Source organism: Podarcis tiliguerta, assembly GCF_965153285.1.
Source record: "Podarcis tiliguerta genome assembly, chromosome: 1".
In the NCBI taxonomy this organism is placed as follows: Eukaryota; Metazoa; Chordata; class Lepidosauria; order Squamata; family Lacertidae; genus Podarcis; species Podarcis tiliguerta.
In genome coordinates, this window is record NC_139534.1 from 106,835,074 (window position 1) to 106,854,400 (window position 19,327).

Genomic DNA, 19,327 nt, shown 5'->3' on the forward strand with positions numbered 1-19,327 from the left:
TACTTGAATGATTCAATGCTCCAAATGTAATAAATATAATTATCTTACCTGCAGCAACATTTAATGTGGAATATAGTTACAGAAGAACAATCTGTAAAGCTGATTCACTTTTCATATTGCAATTCAAAATGAGCAGCAGCCCTGTTTTTAAAGAGGAAAAAAAATGAACAAGAGGATTCGTAATTGCCAATGAAAGCCTTTTCCTTTTTATGCTGTCCTCCTTGAATATAAGTAATTGAAAGCCATACCAGATGCGAGGAGTGGTTCAGCATCTATCAGGTAGCTCAGATCCACTACGAAATTTCAGTTACAGAACAAGAACAAGAACAGATTCTGCATAGGGAACAAAATGCCTAGTCCCTCTCATCCACTCCCTTTTTAACCAGTGATTTGAGACATGCTAAGATTTAGAAGGAAAGCACAGAGTATGCCTGCTAGCAGTTTAAGTATCCCTAGCTTCTGTAAAGATTTTACTCTCATTGTTCACTGCCAAGTGTTCCACTTACTGGCAGGGAGTTCTACAAACAATGGGTGTGGGTGTGTAATGTTGCTCTTTATTTACAGAAGAGCTGCGAATTAATTTTACTTCTCACCTTGCAGCATAATATAGAAGGATAAGCATTTTCCCCAGACCACCCAAGATCTTATATAGTTCAGCCATATCTTCCCACCTCTCTCTCTTTTTCTCCCCTAAGCCTAGCAGCAAGTGGGGCAGTGTAGCTCACCTGACTGCTCAATGCCTAGTGTCACTGCCAGTTACCTAGAGGGAGAGGTGAGGCAGTGAGGCGCTTGGCACAGGTATTCTTGGGAAACCAAGCTGACTGCTATGGATCCCAAATGCACACTAGCAAAATGCCCATTTTCTGGATGGACAATGGAAGGTATGTGCACCTGGGATATGTATCTTCCCTCATCATTCCAGGGAGAGGCCTTCCACTCATTGTCAAGGATAAAGGCATGCTTGAGGGCTCCCATGTTTCCCCTGCTCCTGCCAGGGCCTCCCAGCTGGGTTTGGGAAGCTGTGCACCATTTAAAATGTCTGGGGCAGTTGAGCCAAGATGGGCACCAGGACCAGCGAGCCCTGGCAGCCGCCCAAGGTTGTAGAATAGTGATGCCAGCCTTGGATCAAAGACAGATTTTGTCCCCCTTGCAATTGTCATTCCCTGGTGCAGCACTTTTGTTACTGCCATATATGTTGATAGCTGACATTAGTTCCTATGGAGGAAACTGAGGAGTTGTATTAAGGGACACTATCTGGGTGACAACTAGCCCAGCACTTTGTTGCTGGTGACCCAACTTCAGTCTAACTCCAGTCATTGAGAACCGAGGCCACGTATTTCTATTTGCATCGTTGCATCCTGAGTTCTTGGTTTTCACTTGAGTGTCGAAAACTGGCTAATACATCTAGATAAAGGTGCTGTTCAAAAGCACACCAGTGCAAGCAGATAAATAGGTACCACTGTGACAGGAAGGTAAACAGCATTTCAGTGTGCTCTGGCTTCCGTCATGGTCTTCTGTGCGCCAGTAGCAGTTTAGTCATGCTGGTCACATGACCCAGAAAGCTGTCTGTCGACAAATGCCAGCTCCCTCGATCTGAAAAGTGAGATGAGTGCCACACCCCATAGTCACCTTTGACTGGACTTAACTGTCCAGGGGTCTTTTACCTTTTTACCTTTCACACTAGTATATGGGGCTTTGGTGGTGATCAAAATGCCCTTAGGATGATGCACCCACCCCCAGTTTTGACCCTATCCAGTCCAGTTCTATGTCATCAAGTAGCAATGAGCAACTGTACCTCATCTCTGATTGTCTCTGGTATGGCAGTGCATACCTATTCTGCTGCACCAGTGTGGCAATTCACATTCACAACACTAGCAGAATGTCACTATATACTTTTAATCTCTTATTGACCATCAAAATGTTAGATTTGAGGCATGGCTTCCCTTTGCGACATTCATGTTTGCTTCCTCCTTAACAGGTAGTGTTTGCCTGCACATTTAGTCACTCTCTCTCTCTCTTTTTAATGTATCCTCTGCCAATTTCCTCTGTACCAAAATTAGACACATTGGTGTGTAGATTCCTGATTACCTTTGCAACCTTTTAATTAGATTTGCTTATATTAGCTTCCTTCCAATCCTCTGATATCAAGAATGATAGGAGAGATAAGGTACATACCAGAGCAAGTGATTCAGTCATTTCATGTTGGAGCTGTAAAAAATGCTGCTGCTCTAGTGACTGATTATGTTTTACTGTGGACATTTGTCCTCAAACTACTTCCATGCAGTTTTCAGGGTGTAATGATTCCTTAGATTTGTTGCCTAAAGATAACACTTCAGGTATCCCTCTGACATATATACAGTGTATGTGTGTGTGTGTATATATATATATATATATATATATATATATATATATATTTGGAAGGCAGATACGGAGAGCTCTCTGGGATCTTTTTCAATCTCTGGAGAGACTGCAAAAGAGAGTCTGGGGGACAAATGAGTGTGCTGCTCCTCTGTAGCCTGCTGCTAATCCATTATTTTTAGATAAACCCTTCTTGGTTTTGCTTAGCACAGGCTTACATTTAACTTCCTACAATGTAGTTATTCTCTGGTTTTCCAAATCTGGATCACATTTCCACTTTTTCAAGAATGCCACACTTGAAAGGATACATTTTCTACTCTAGCACTGCAAATCTTTTACTTCCACAGATCTGATGTATGTATGTGTAAGCAGAAATATAGCACGGTGTCAGGCTAAATTCTACTCAAAGTGACACCGGGCTGCTGGGTTGCAAATGAAAGCAATGTTTTGTTTGTTTCCACTGGATCACATGCATATGTAAATTTCATTCCTCATGCAGTGGATGGGCCTAATGATCCCATTTCATTCAGACATTCTCATCAGTCCAGTAAAGGACTGTCACCTCAAAATACAATTTTAAAATGTAACTTTATTTATCAATTTTTATCCATTTTTTTTTTTTTGACGTTTTCAGAATGGCTGCTCTCTGAAATTCTCTCGCCGCTTCATTGACCATTTTGGTTAATGGTGTATATTATTTTTTCTGAGGCTGGGTGAGAATCGGTCTTCAATGACAGGCAATGGCCAAAGGAAAATTAATCTTCCAGGCACACCAGAGCTTCCTATTCAAAATGCTGAGTTCAAGGAGGATGACAATTAGGATTAGAATTAGCGATCAGTTGTAAAATTAAAAAAAATAAAGATCTCCCCTTCAGCTTGTCAGACAGAGGCAATATAGGCACAGTCGCAGCAGAAGGGCATGGCACAACTCTTTCTGGACTGTACCACTTCAAACATCTTTTGAGAGATCAGTGCTTCACCATAAATAATAAACACCCTCTGCATTGCAAAATGGCACATCAAGGACATCGCTAGTCCAGAGCCTTTCCTCTTGATGTACTAGTTTTCAGTGTGCAGGGAGATTTCTATGTTGAACATTCAAACATGTTACCCCTGCATCTGCAGTCTGAAATGGTTCCCATGGCAAGAGTTCACATCACGTGATTCTCCTGCATGTGTAAATTGGTTTGTACTTAACACCAAAGCATCACCCTTTACGGCTGAGCTTTTCTTGAGTAGTCATTGCAGTTTCCATGGTTAATTTACCTTGTTAAACATTTACTATTTTAAAATAGTAATATTTGCTAAAAAATATTAGCAAATGGGATACATTTTTTGTGGTAGGAATGGGATTTTTGATATTTTTCACCAGCACTTTCAGAAGAGGGTTAGTAATAGGGGTTGCTGTGTCCACCCTATTTAAACATTTAAACAGGCAGAGCAGGGCAGCACAAAAACTGGGATCTCTTCTTGTCTTGCTACTAACATTTCATAATCTTTGGTGACCCCTTTTCCCTGCTGCAATATTGGATGGTGTGGTGAGGCAGTGGCACTCATCTGAATTCTAGCTGGTTATGTCACTGCTGCTTACCAGAAGGTGGAGGAAGGGAGCAAGATGGGTATTGTGGAAAGGCCCTGCCAGTGCCCCTGTCTGGCATTCCCACCAGTACACCTGCACTGTGCCAACTTCACAGCTGCCTCTCACTCTACCTCCTGGTAAGCAGTCACAGTGCGACCAACCAGAGGTCAGATGAGCATCACAGCCCTAATGCACCACCTGCAACTGCCCTGCTATAACCCTTTTCTTCATTTATGGAGGACAAGGATAATTGTGACACACCCTGCATTACACATGGTGAAAGGCTTCCCTGAGTATTAATGACCATCATTCAAAGGGAAAGGGCATGATGGCATTGCAATTGCAGTCGTGCCATCTTATGTCCCAAACAGATATTGACTGAAAATCTAGATGCAACATACTGGGGCTGCTGTCTACTAAACAGATATGCTGTCATTTATTTTAAAAGCACGTGGGAGTCCACTTTGTAACTGGTGGACTTACTCCGGCATTTTCAGTGTGTTTCATTTTCAGAATGGGAACAGAGGACAGATTTTCTCCTCGCCCTCTGTTGTCTCTGGCCGAAGGAGTTTGGCAGGTTTATGAAACACTGCAAAACCCTCTTAAGCAGCCTTGCACTTAGCAACTTACCTGGCAAACATAGGTGACCAGGAATTCCATGCAGGAGAGTCAATAGGCTAGCAGAGGAGATAAGGGACTCTCCATCTTTGCTCTTCTGCACCTTTTATTATTCTGCATCTCTCCATAAGCCTAGCAGTGAGCAATAGACATACTACTCCCCACCTTCTCTCGTAAAAGGGCATGTTAAATTCTACCCATCTTTCCCCCTTCTTCCCAAAATATCTGATGCAAGCAGTCACCACGCCTTCCACAATTAGGCAAGCTTCTCCCCACCCTCCTGAGTACCGCAGGTGAGCTACACATCGTTTCTGTTAGTCCAACCTCTCATGTTCTGTATGTCTTTCCTGAGACTCACCAGTTCAGCCGCTTTAAAGAAATCTGGAAATTGGGGGACGGGAAGGACCACCCCCAGGGAATCGTCAAGCAACAGCCTGCACCTGAGAGATATATTCGGTTGGTTAGAATAACTGAGCAGCGCTGGAGGGTAGCAGTGGCTGGAATAACTAGGAGAGAGAAATGGGCTTGGGCGGTGGGAGGAGGCAAGATGGGAATCACTCATGCTGGTATATATTTATGCGGGGTTGAGAGATATGGATGGGGAATACATTTTTGATGGGCTTTTGGAAAGTAAGTATTGTTTATATTTTATCATTTTGATCCAGTTTGGGATGGGTTGGGGGGGGGGGGATGGAGTTGGAACGTTGATAAACTTTCTCGGGGTGGGGTGGGCAGGAAGCAGCAAAAGGAGAATGGGAAGGGTAGGCAGCTCCCTTCCTCCTAACAATCTATATGGCATGGTTCCCCCCAGACAGTCCTGCTCATATTGTCCTCTTCTCACTCTGTGTGTGTCGGGCGCCCCAAGCCTTTTTTTGAAAGACTAACACTAGACCATTCATGCAATGTGTCATTTTTACTAACCGACTAATGTACTAACACCCTAACGACTCATCTTTGCTTTTAGTTATTTTAATTAACAATCGTTCTGTTCACAATTTTTTAATTTCCTTTCTTCCCCCCTTTTCCGCAAAGCACTCAGGCATTGGACACGCTATGGTAAACAAACTACATTGTCTGGTAGATATCATTCTTATTGTCTCTTTTTTTGGGTTTGCCGTGTGTTACCTCCCTCTACCTCTCCATCCCCCACCACCCTGTTTTTCCCCTGACCCTTTATACTTACCGTCCCCCTTTTCTTTTCTTTTTCTTTGATTTTGCTGTAAATACCCTTTCTTCCTCTTTTTTTCTTTTTTCTTTAAAAAAAACATTTTCTTTAAGAAAAAATAACACCAAGAAGCAAACAAACAAATACAACAGTTCTGGAAATGGGGTTTGGTCATCTTTCTTCATTGGCTTCTTCACGACATTCATTTCTCCCCCTAAAAATATATTTTTAACTCTGTTTCCAACCCCTTAGTATTTTTGCAAACTCCTCTTCTACCTATCTTCTCTCTCTTTTCTCCTGGTTATCTTTCTTTTGCGCTCTCTCATTCTGCCTCTGCATTTCTTTTGGATTCTCTGAAGGTTTTTAGCTCAACAACCATGTCAGGGCCTATAGTTTGTTGTGGTGAGGCTGGTCTTTCCCTCCCCTCATCCTTTTGTTGTGGCGACAGCTGTTGTAGGCAAAACTGGCCGGAGCATTTCCTGTCCTTTCCGCTTCTAACCCTCTTCCTCCTGCCGGCTCCTCTCCATATATTTTCTCTCTTTCTCTCCCTTCAACCTTCCACTTGCCATGGCCAAAAGGAGCTCAGCCAGTTGTTTGTTTCAGCGCATTTTCCGCATGGCATGCCCACCTCCTCAGTCCCCACTCGCCATACCGGAAGCCTCAATCTCTTTCCCACCATCTCTTTTCCAAGCCACAAATAACCTATTAAAACAAAACACACCTCATTTTCACTCCCTTCCTCCCCACCCTGCTCCCCTTCTGTCTCCCTTCACCCACCATGTGTTATGGGGCTTGGGATATTTTAGGCTACTTCTTTCTTTTTGCCCTATACCTCATTTTCTGGTAAGGTCTGGATGGTTTTTCTTTTAAAGTTTAGTTTAGCCCTTTTTTCCCTTAACTGCATGCAAGTGTGAAAAAGCCCTCTCTTTCTCTTTCAGAATCTCTCTCTCTCTTCTGAGCTTTGAATATCACTCGCATGGGTGTGTCAAAGTTTGGTGTGTGCGACTGTGTGTGGTGTGTGCATGTTGCCTTTTTTTTTTTTGTTCTCTCTCTCTTTCTCTCTCCCGTTTCTCTAATTTGCTGGTGTGTGGTTGACTTTTTTATTTTTCATTATTACTCTCTTTCTGTTAAATCATATCCCCTCTCTCTCTCTCTCTCTCTCTGTCTGTTGCGGTCTTGGGTGGTGGGTGGTTGTCTCTGTAGGTCCATAGCATGCTCCTCCATAATGTATTGAAAGTGAGACCCCTCCCTTCCCCTCCCCTCCCTTCCTGAATGCATGACTATCACCATACCGTGTGAGCAAAAAAAGAAAGAAAGAAGCAAAATCAAATATATCAACTTCGTCTTCATTAGTGTCTTTACTAACAATCGTAACTAACAATAATCACTACAAATAACAGCTAATTAATCATTTTTTTAACAAAAAAAAAATCAGCTCTCAGAAGCTCTCAGAGGAACAGTTCAATTTTCTGGCCTGGTTAAACAACGGGAGCCATTGCGGCAGATTAGAATAGCTCTTCTCAGCTTTAGCACTATTGAACTAACAGCACAGGTGACTGAGGAACTGAAGGGACAGGGCAAAACAGCAGACCAGAAAATGGAACTGAGCTGCACCGAGTAAACAAACCTCAGCGAAACGTGTGAAAAGTTGCACAAAAAGTAGGGGAGATGACTTGCTCTTTCTAAGAACTGTAAGGTCATTGCTGGGAATTTTGTTTTTTTTCTTTTCTTTCTTTTTTTTTTTTTTTGTCCATTGTGTCCTTCAAACAGGTGACAATCTCTGTGGATGGAATCCTCACCACCACGGGCTACACACAAGAGGACTATACCATGCTAGGCTCAGACGACTTCTTCTACGTAGGTGGGAGCCCCAGTACAGCTGATTTGCCTGGTTCGCCTATCAGCAATAACTTCATGGGCTGCCTCAAAGAGGTAAATGTTTCAAACTGTGGACATTCTGTTTTTTGACAGTTATGTACCCCAACCAAGTTTTCTGCAATTCCTTTACTGCATATTATATGTACTAATTGAGAACTACTGTATTTCCCCAGGCGTTTTCCCTCATGTCACCAAAGCAGTACCATTTGCACATTAACAGGGGACATATATGCAGGTTTGGAGGAAGTGCACATTTTTCCGAAACATAAAAAAACCAAAACTGTTGATGAAGAAGAACCTTAAGGGGAGAACTCCAAAAGCCATCTACTCAGTGCATACAGAGTGTTGGGGGGGGGCTGGGGATAATGAATAGACTATTCTTGAAAATGGTGTGACTAATTAGCTGCAAAATGTGGGCTCCATACTGCAACTCTTTATTGCAATCTCACATACAGTTGCTCCTCTAGGCAGCAGTGACAGTGACATCTGGGCAGCAGTAGTGACAGTAGTAAAACAAGCCACCGTTATCATGTATTCCACAGCCAAGCCTCTGTCACTTGAGCTAATTGCAGATTCAGCAGCTAACATTCAAATACATCAGCATCTGGTGAAGGCAAAGAGGGCCTAATCCACATACACATTTTGAGCTCAGGCTAGGGGGTGGCAAAGAGCAGATCTGAGTGGAATGAAAGCAAAGAAGGACAAACCAAGGCACTTGAAAAAGGCTGTTGGGTTGTTGTTTGTAAGATGATCCCAATTTGTTAGCAACTGTTGTAGACTTTATGAGAGAAAGAAGGGTTGCAGACTGAACCACAGGCACATATCATGGACTGAAGGGGAAATATTGCACAAGTGTGGGAAACTTCTTGAGCTCCAGCTGCTGTTGGAACTTCTTCACACCTGAAATAGTAGAATGTCATAGCAGAGAGTTAAAAAAGAAGCAGAAGCAGAGAAAAAGGACAGAGAAAAATGGTAAAAGAAATAAAGGAGAAAACTCTGTGCATCATGAACTAAAAGAGGGTTTGGGATTTACATCTAAAGAAAAGTGGTTTTTTTGCAGACACTGAAAATAGTACAATGAAGGCACTTGCCTGATATCAATAGGCAGGGAGTTCCAAAGTGTAAGTGCTGCCACACTAAACGGTTAAGTGCTTACAAATGCAGAACGGGTATTATGTGGCACAAGTAACAGTGCCCGTTCTACTGATTGAAGCAGACTAGTGGGTGTATATGGGGTAAGGCAATGTCTTAGGTATACTGGTCTCAAGGGCTTTTATATACTAATAGCAACACCTAGTATGTGGCCTGGTAGCCAATTGGCAACCAGTGCAGATTGCCGAGCCTAGGTGCTTTATATACTGACAGGTATTAATCCTTATTGTTGGGGCAGTGTCCTAGTTAGACCAGCCTCTACTGCCATTTTGTGTTTTTTGTAAAAAAACAAAAACGCAACCCAGCCCCTTCTGGTAAGGTCAAGTTGCTCAGTACTCCATTAGCCCAGTGCTGGAAAGTGAAGTGCTAGGTAAGACAGTTGCAAATGCCCTATCTCCATAATATTCAATGCTTCTAGACCCCTTCTCAGTCTTAAGCCCAGAGGCATTGGGGATGATGAAGATAGCAACAGCTGTGGCCATCTGGCCTGTTACTTTTCCTTATGGTTCTGTATGTATGTATGTATGTATGTATGTATGTATTTAGGGATGCAAGCATCAGCCTCTGGCATTTGCCCTGCTATGCTGGGTACTAATGCCAGGCCTGAGATCTGGCATGTTTCACCTGAGGATTCTGGCCACAATAACCCCTCCCCCCCACCCACCCCCCAACTGGAGTAAAACTAGCAAGGAGTAGAGTGGTTGAGATGGTAACTGGCAAACACAGTACAAAAAGAGAATTGGGATGGCGTAATTGCACCCATTAAATCCATGCCTCCTTTTCTGATTATTAGCCATTTCAAACAAAATGGTTTTTGCATCCACTCTCTGAACAGATGATTAACGGTTTAATCTCTAATAACTTTACGTTTTATGGAACCCTGCTAGGATTCTGCATCTGGTGAGCCAAGCTATTTAAAGCTGTGTTAATTCTGTTAATTGCTCTACGTTTATTTGGATTGCTGGCACCTGCGGGCTTCGGGATAATGTTTGGGGTTTATAGTCTCCCTGCTCCTTGCTGAGGAAAACGGAGAAGGACATTTTCCTTCAGCTAGAACCAATAACCTTGGCAGAAGGTCCTTACTAAAAAAATTTTGTCCTCAAGACTCCCTCTCCTACCACAGCTGAAAGCAATGATTTGTCACTCAGAGCACCGGATGTTGGCTTGGCTGGGGAGGCAGCCATCCTGTTTTGCATCCATTTGCTATTATAAAAAGGTGGTGGCCAGAGCATCAAGGAATGGTGCCAGAGCATTTGAAAGGCCGGTCAGTTTTGTCTTTGCATATCACACTCCCAAGCCAGCTGCCAGCACTCCATTTTCCCAATGCAAAGGGCCTGGGCACTTTGAAGACGCAGATGTGTGTGCATGTGTTGCGGGGAAGCTTTTGGGTAATTTTTGAACCCAAACTGGGAAGAAGCAAAAGCATTAATTGCAAAGCAAATTAAGTCCATTAGATGTTTTTGTGCGTGCCAGTTGCCTGAAATTGGGGGCAGTGGGGCTGTATAAACTAGCGAAGCTGTACTAAAACCACTGCTGAGTAGAATATCTTAAAGGGGCTGAAATGGTCCATTGTGTGTGTGTCCCCCTCCTTTTTCCCTGATGAGACTCAAGGCATCTCACAAATAAAAACAAGAATGGCTAAAAACATAAGAAAAACAATAATTAAAAAACAATTAAACATTAATAGAATTAAAACTACATGCATATATAAGATCTGTTTAAGACAAAACAACACAGCACTAGTGCTTTCATTAAAAGCAGTCAGTTTCCAAGCACTGGAACAAGATGGTCTTCACCTGCTGGCAGGAGAACAACAAGGAGAAAGCCAATCTAGCTTCTTCAGGAATGGAGTTCCAGAGTCTGGGAGCAGCCACCAAGAAGCCCCTCATTTTAAAATGGTGGCATGAACATCTTCTTAGGAATGAAATCCAGTAGGATTTTTTTTATTATTATTTATTACTTATGGAAACTTTCTCTTCTGAGATGATCATAGGAGCCAACTCCTAGGGGCCAATGGGTCTTCGCCCCACCCAATAAAATATTTGAGCCCCCCCCCAAGTTGATGAGCATTGTCATTCAATCGTGTCCATGCACTGCATCGTGTGATTATGTGGGGTGGGGTTTATCTGCCCTCCCCCCCATATTTCATTCAAGTTGGCACCCCTGGAGATGACCCATTAGTAATGGGCTTCCACCATTTGTTCCTGATAGTTGATGTATCTTTGTGAAGGACTTCATACAGTTATAGCAAATAGAGAGGTATGCTAGCTCCATCTACAAAAGGTAGGGGCTTCTGGATCATGAATAAAGATCTGAGATGAAGGCAAGTTTGTAATTCTACAAAGACATCAAGAAGACTGCAAGAAAGTTAATTTGTCATGAGGTCTGGTTCATATGACATGCTAAGGCAAACTGTGGCTTAGGGAGACCACGTGAGTGGAAAGGACCATGCAGTTGACTCCCAGCCCTTCTTGCTGCTAAACCTTGACTGTGCTGAGCTAAGCTCAGAGACCAGTTCCTGGTAATCACAAGTGGAGAGAGTGCTGATGTACTCATGTCCAGCTTGCAGGCTTCCCACAAGTATCTGGTGAGCTGGTATAAGAACAGGATGCTGGACTAGGTAGGCCATTGGCCTGGTCCACCTGGGCTCTTCTTAATATGTTAAATGCTCAGATCTGGCTTAGGGGCTTGTCCAAACTGGGATTTGTGGCTAAGCTTTCTCCACAAAAAACACAAGCTGTAGCCAAGAACAAACCTTGGTTTGACTTAAGGCTCCTCTGCACATCCCTTCCTAAAGCCCCATCTTCCCACGTCTATTTTATGTGTTATTATCAGTGGAACCATGCTGCAGCAAGTTGGCAACTGATCTCACGTTCCATTATAACAGGACCATCCGCCTTGCTAATTTGTTTATTGGATCTAGTGTCCTGTTGCTCATATTGAAAATCGGCAGAAAGAAAGCATGTGCACTCTACTTGCTTCTGCTGGGACAAGTAGTTGTTCACATTTGACTGAACAAAATATCAAAACAAACACTGTCATTTCCCAAGTTTTCTGAGGTCCTTAGGTGAGACCCTGGCTAGGCCCACATCCTTCTGACCAGTATCACCACTGCCCCTCTGCTTCTCACCTTCCTCTGTAGTCAATTCACTCAGCTGCCTAGAGAGTGGCAGTGAGTCAAGCAGAAGCTTTTACTTCCCCTCATTCTTAGTGCTGCTATGTGATGCCATGTGGACAGGTGACCAGGGAGGAGTGCCAAGCAGTAAGACGGGCCAAGGGACTCCTAGGGTCTGGCACTGGCCTCTCCTGCTGAGCACTGGAAAAGAGAAGCAGCCCTAAACTCAGACCCTTAAAACACTCTTGACAAAAGTGAGAATGTGCTGACATACCCCCATCCCTGATTTAGTGAGCTGTATTCCTCTATATTCCCTTTTAATTATTCTTTTATATATTATGCTAGAAGTGTCAGCATTCTGAAACAAGGTGTCTCTTTCAATAAACACACCCCTCAACCTATCTAGGCCTAGCCTGAGCCAAGCAGACAGCATTCAGCCTGAACATTTCCACTCAGGAATCTCTAAGCAACGGGATAAATCCAACAGTGAGATTCCAGCGTTTATTTCCCTGCAGTTTTGCAGCCACAGAAGTAACTGTGAAAGCTGATCATTACTGCCTGAAAGCACTCCCTGTTCAGCGCTCTCAGCCTGTGTGGGGTCGTCCCTTCCTGGAAATTTTCAAAAGCAGGGAGTAGTTTTTACCAACCTCAAATCAGTGGACTGGTGCTGAGTAAAAAAGGGGGCTGATTAGGGACTGGCCCACTGAGACACACTTCAGAGAATCATAGACATTAAAGGCAGCAGCACCTGCTAGGCCCCTTGTCCATCTCCTCTCGCCATGCACTTCATTGTTCCGTTCTCTGTATTAACATGAAACATTGCTACAAAGAGCTATTTAAACCCTGCCTTTTGCTTGCCAGGTTTTCTATTCCCTCAGTTTTTGCAACAGAGATTTCTAAGGACAAATAAGAGGTCTTCATCACTCTCCACCCCACCTCACTTTTTATCTAGGCTTCCCTTTGTGTGTTGTTGCCGAAAAGTAGCACCATGAATGCTGCACTTAAATGATTTCTATTGTATCTGAAGTTTTCTTAGGTTTAAAGGAGGTTTACAATGAACACTAATAAAATTCCCTTTCTTACTCTTCTTCATGTTTGGAATGTTAAAAGTGTAGGGAATAGGTTATAATACTGTATATTGCAGACCTTCAGAAACTGTCCATCAGAAGTGTATGGTGATCCACCGAGGTCCCAGTAAACATCCTGTTTTCCCTGTCGGCCTGGGACTGAAGAGACATGGGCTACAATTCCAGAGTTTCCCGGGAAGAGGGCTGACTGTTAAACCACTCAGAGAATTGTAGCTCTGTGAGAGGAAAAGGGGTCTCCTTGCAATTCTCAGCAACCTTAACAAACTACACTTCCCAGCAGGGAAGCCAACTTGAATAAAATTTTGCCAGACAGCTCTAACCATCTGTTGCCCCATTTGAAAGAAGTACTTCCTCTTGTTTGCCTTGAACCTCCTATCCTTAAGCTTCCTTGGGTGACCTCCTGTGTCACAGTTTCCTGACAGAAACAGAAGGGGAGAGTGGAGGCTATGGTTATAGCTGCTCTCGTACTTCTCCTCTCACTCCCCTCCATCACATGGCTGCTGAGCACCAGCAAAACAACAGCAAAATAAAACCAGAGAATTTGGAGGCTCTTTTTTGACAATTCCCCCCAAAAAACGTGGAAACAATGACCTAGAGTTTATGTTGAGTAATTCTACTGATGTCACTTCCAGAGATGTTAATGGAGAAGAAGCAGGGACCACTAGAAAAAGCTGAAGAACCCCGCTTCTGTACCTCCTTTTTTAGGAAACAAGGTGCAAAACTGGACAAATGACTAAGATGCACAGTAGGAAGGCTGTTTAGAAACCAGGACCGACCCAGGACATTATGGCACCTGATACGACACACAAAATGGCACCTCCCCATCCTCCGGGGAAGAGGGGGTGAATGAAGCCCTACATCAGGAACAAGATTGGGGAGGGAGGAATTAAGATCTACATCGGGGACAACATAGAAAGTGGAGGTCTGCTTTGGGAACAAGGGGGTCGTGTAGGCAGGAACAGCAGGCAGTGCATTCCTTGGAGGCTAGACCTTCTGCCCTGTGGATCCTGCTGCCTGAGGCGGTCACCTCACCTTGCCTGATGGGTGGGATGGCCCTGTCACAAACACATTAAGTAGAAAACACTGCTCTTACTAAACAGGAACAAGGACCCACCATGTACACATGTGGATATTAAGGGACTTTGAAAGCTTTTGAGTTGTCTGTAGGTTATGTCTTGTATTTTAAGTGATATTCAATACTTTCTCTGTTTTATTTTGAACTATTGATAGCTGCCCTGAATCTTCAAGATGAGGTGGGTTAAAATTTCCACACAAATGCATTTCAAAAAAGAGAATGGCACTAATCTCACCCACTCCAGGCACAAATCAACTAGTTCACAATTCTATGGAGAAGGCAGGCACGTGCCAAATGGAAAATATATATGAAAAGTTGGGATAGATAAATGCACCCATAGGCTTGCGTCAGCATGCATGCAAGCACAACCACATTCATGTGAAGAGCACTTGTATAATTTTCTATGGCATGCATAGTGTGCCTATTCTGCATTACAGAGTTGTAGAATTCACAACCACAATTGTCACTAAATAATCTGCACCAATGTGTGAGTCACCACTGAAAGCATGTCTGTGTGCACAAATATATGTACTGGGAAATGAGGGGACATATACAAATATATGAGGCTGCCTTATACCAATTCAGACATAGGCCCCTTTATTTCCTGATCAGCATTCTTGTTGTCTCAGGCAGGGATCCTTCTGAGCTCAACTACATGGAATCTTTTTGGATTGAGCTGGTGGTTGCAAATGGAACTTTTTGAGCGCATTTGCAGGGTGATAGGGAAGTAATGATGGACAGGGGAGACATAGACACCCCTTCAATCTTTGATGGACTAAATTATTCTTTTAAACCTTCTGGGGATTCTACATTGTAATGTATCATCTTTGTAACGTTCCCAAAGAGAAAAAGAAGAGAAGCGGGTGAAGAGAGAAGCCTCTGCTGTTGGTCATTGTAAACATAGGGCGGTATTCAACTAAGAATAGACCCATTGAAGTTAATGGACTTAACTTGGTCATGCTTGTTAATTTCAGTGGGTCTGCTATGATTAAAACCTAGTTGCATACCAGCCTATAAATTTAAAGAATATGCAAGCCCACCCCTGAAAATGGTTTAAAGTGACTCCCAGATTTTTCAGCCTGAGAACGGGGCTGCAAGGATCTGCAAGACACTTTTGGCACAGATTCTTTTTAAGGCAGGGATCCTAGACTTTGGACCTGGAGCCTTTTGTATGAGCATATTGTACTCTCTCACTGAGCCGTGCTCCGCATTGTTAAACGCAAGCACAATTGTCAAACCGCACAGTCTCCTCGAGCTCATATGCTTCAACAATCGTTCATACTTCTTTTGAGCTGGTGGAATTGCTTATTAAGCCAGGGTGATTTCAGTGGTGGTTCAGGTGGAATATAGCTGAGAAGCATAGGAACTACTTCGCATATTCATTTGACCCATCAGAGTGTGCTCAAGTTGTTCCTCCTGCTGCTGAAAATCACTGAATCTCTATGCAGATACAGAGCACTCTGCTCACTGAAAACTGTGGACACTTCTCTGTTAAATGCAACTGCAAAGCAGCCAGAAGCCTCCTGCCTGATGCAAAGTTCTTTTAATACTCACCCGAGACAAAAGAGCTGCTACTTAGGCACTAAAAGGCAACAGAGAGCCAATGCTAATTGAAGCAGAAATGCTAGTGAAATTTTATTTGTGACATATACCTACAGCTTGGACAAGAGCTTTGCATCAGCTTCTGAAGCAAGCTCTGTGAAATATGAGTCCCTTGGAAAGGAAATCAATGTGCAATGGTCCCAGTCTTGCAGGTGCTGGCATGAGTATTCTAGAAATCTAGGCCAGTGGGGCTTTTTTGAAGGGTCGGGTTGGCAGAGCTCCTTCGGTAGAACCAGCTAATCAGCTGCCTTCTTATGTCAGTGTTAGCCGACTGGCAGAGAGCACTACCAGGGAGCTGTGCCAATTTTGAATTGTAGCTTCCTCTTTCCTTCTAAGAGGGGAGCATATGGCAGAGCCTGTAAGCAGGTGCTCCTGGCCCTTAAAAAACACAACAATTGTATCCCACCCTGCCTTGAAAGGCTATGGAACGTGCCCAGAACAAAACAATTAAATGTTCTGTCCTTTGCTGTGCAAACAATATACATTTTAAACACCATCCCCAAGAATCCTTGGAACTGTGAGTTACACCTCACAGTGCTACAATTACCAACCCCTTTAACAAACTACAAGTCCCAGGATTGTTAAGTGTGTGGGTTTGTGTACTTCAAATGTGTGTTGTATATATGCAGTCTTTTTTAGTACCTGGCTCAAGCTTCCCAAGAAGTAACACATAGAAGCCTTGTCACACTCTGGATGCTCGAATTATGCTTATTTCCCTTTAAGTATTCTCGTAGTCAGATAGCAGCATCTTGGGCAGCTTGCCTTCTCCCTACACTCCAAAAGGCAGCCGCATTATTCCCCATAAGGAATCTGAGCTCATGCTCTGTGCACACAGATTCCAGAGCAGACCGAATGATTAATGGGATGTGTCACTTGCAGCCTAGACGTGCTCTGGCGGGGCCATTGGACTCTTCACTCGTGCTGATTAGGTATTATGCACTGAGAGGCCTGGAAAACCAAGCTGGGGAAAGCCTTGCTGCTGCTGGTGCTGCTGCTGCTGCTGCTGCTGCTACAAGCAACCCGAGGCTTCTTCTTTTTTAAAAAAAAGTGGAAAGTGATTGGCCCTGGGATCAGCTGGGTCCTGAGCCAGTACCACTGCCAGCGCTTGGTGGCATTGGGACCAATTGTTACCCTAGCTCCAGGCAGCAATTTTCCCACTCTGCACCTTCCACTCTGACCAGCATGAGACACTGGGTTGTGGACGCAGTGGTGACTCCAGCATTGTGCCACGCTTCACCACTGCCCAGCCAGGGTTTCAACTGACATATCTTCACCAATAGGGAGGAATTGATTGATGAAGTGGAAGTGCTCAGAAACTTGGTAGGAAGTGATCATGTTCTCCTGGGTTTCAGGATACAGAGGCAAGGGGATACTGAGTGTAGTCAGTGTACTCTGGACTTTACGAAGGCCATTTTGAAAAGCTGAAGGAGCTACTGGGTGTGATCCTGCGGTCAGAATTACTCAGGGAGAAGGGAGTCCAAGAAGGATGGGGGTTTCTAGAAGGAGAAACATTGAAGGCCCAAATGAAGACAATTCCCATAAGAAAGAAAAGTGGGAGGCATCTAAGGAAACTGGTGTGGCTGCATAAGGTAACAGAAGAGACAGAACTACTCAACACCTACTTTGCCTCTGACTTAACCCAAAAGGAAAGCAACGTCCAACCTAGTAATGACAGAATAAATGATGAAAGGAGGGAGCTGTAGCCCAAGATAGGAAAAGAGGTAGTAAGGGGGCACTTAGCTACTTTAAATGAATTCAAATCTCCAGGGACTGATGAGCTGCATCCAAGGGTACTAAAGGAGCTTGTGGATGTAATTTCAAAGCCTTTGTCTATTATCTTTGAGAATTCTTGGAGAACAGGTGAGGTCCCTACAGGCTGGAGGCAGGCAAATGTCCCCATCTTCAAAAAGTGGGAAAAGGAAGACCCGGGTAACTACCAATCGGTGAGCTTGACATCCATACCAGGGAAGGTCCTAGGACAAATAATTCAACAGTCTGTGAGCATTCAGAGAAGGATGCTGTGATTACTAAGACCCAGCATCTTTTCTTTTTTAATGGAATTACAAACTTGGTGGATCAGGGAAATGCTTTGGACATAGTGTATCTTGATTTCTGTAGGGCTTTTGACAAAGTCCCCCATGATATTCTCACAATGAAGCTGGTAAAATGTGGGTTGAGCGAGGTAACTGCAGTGGCGTAGCGTGGGGGGCGCAGGGGGGGCCGGCCGCACCGGGCGCAACATCTGGGGGTTAGGGTTAGGGGGCGCAAATCCACGGGTTAGGGGGCGCAAATCCATGGGTTAGGGGGTGCAAATTACTTGCCTTGCCCCGGGTGCTGACAACCCACGCTACGCCACTGGGTAACTGTTAGGTGGATTTGTAGCTGGTTGACTGACCAAACTCAAAGAGTACTCATTAATGGTTCCTCATCATCCTAGAAAAAAGTAACAAGTGGTGTGCTGCAAGGTTCTGTCCTGGGCCCGTTGTTGTTTAACGTCTTTATAAATGACTTGGATGAAGGAATTGAGAGGATGTTAATCAAATTTGCAGATAACACACAACTGGGAGGAGTAGCTAATGCAGCAGAAGACAGAATCGGAATTCAAAATGACCTTAACAGATTGGAGAACTGGGCATAAATCAGCATTTCAATAGGGATAAATGTAAAGTTCTGCACTTAGGCAGGAAGAACCAGATGCACAAATATAGGATGGAGGACACCTGCCTTACTAGCAGTTCATGTATAAAGGATCTAGGAGTCTTGGTGGACCACAAGCTTAACATGAGTCAACAATGTGATGCAGCAGCAAAAAAAGCTAATGCTATTCTAGGCTGCATCGACAGAAGTAGGGTGTCTAAATCAAGGGATGTAGTACCACTCTGTTCTGCTTTAGTCAGACCACACTTGGAATACTGTGTCCACTTATGAACACCACAATTTAAGAAGGATGTTGACAAGATGGAACGTGTGCAGAAGAGGGCAACCAAGATGATCAAAGGTCTGGAAACTAAGCCTTATGAGGAGTGCTTGAAGGAGCTGGGTATATTTAGCCGGGAAAAGATGAGACTGGGAGAAGATATTATAGCCATCTTCAAATACCTTAAGGCTGTCACTTGGAGGAGGGAGCATGCTTATTTTCTCCTGCTCTGGAGGGCAGAGGGAACAGACTCCCACAAGAGGTGGTGGACTCTCCTCCCTTGGAGGTTTTCAAACAGAGGTTGGATGGTCATCTGTCATGGATGCTTTAGCTGAGATTCCTGCATTGCAGAGGGTTGGACTAGATGACCCTTGGGGTCCCTTCCAACTTTAAGATTCTATGGTTACAAGGCAATCTGTTCAAAATCAAGGCATTCTCTTCTCATCTCACTTTCACATGGCTCTTCTGTTGTTCTCCTTCACAAGAAACAAAATGGCCCAGGAGTTGTTATCTCGCCAACATTTTGGCACTTTGAACACAGATGCAAAAAAAGAAAAGGGATTCATTCAGCTCTCTGCAGTTAGCTGTGAATCTTGGTTAAGAACTGTCTGGGTTTAAATAAAACATCTTCTCTGGGATTAGCTTGCCCCCTCATCGCTTGCTTCAGTTAAGTGAAATCCAATGAAAGAGGAACCCAGCTGAGAGTTCATTGCCCAGCACCAGGTATACTCAATACAGCTACTTCTTCACCATCAGTGTAAAGCCTTCTGGTACTAATGA

General features: G+C 43.9%; 1 protein-coding gene across 28 annotated transcripts in view; it reads left to right on the forward strand.

Annotated features, from left to right (window-relative positions):
- Positions 1 to 19,327, forward strand: part of NRXN3 (neurexin 3) — a 1,187,696-nt gene that overhangs the window by 333,578 nt on the left and 834,791 nt on the right. For 24 of the 28 annotated variants that reach the window (XR_014512831.1, XR_014512832.1, XR_014512833.1 and 21 more), the window contains exons 6-7: positions 5,588 to 5,611; positions 7,491 to 7,652. Coding sequence is in view for 25 of the 28 variants with exons in the window: in XM_083447320.1 (XP_083303446.1) it covers positions 5,588 to 5,611; positions 7,491 to 7,652 (186 nt within the window). In the remaining 3 variants the exon portion in view is untranslated. The remainder of the gene's footprint in view (positions 1 to 5,587; positions 5,612 to 7,490; positions 7,653 to 19,327) is intronic. The other 4 variants (XM_083447331.1, XM_083447306.1, XM_083447314.1 and 1 more) reach the window with 1 other exon arrangement.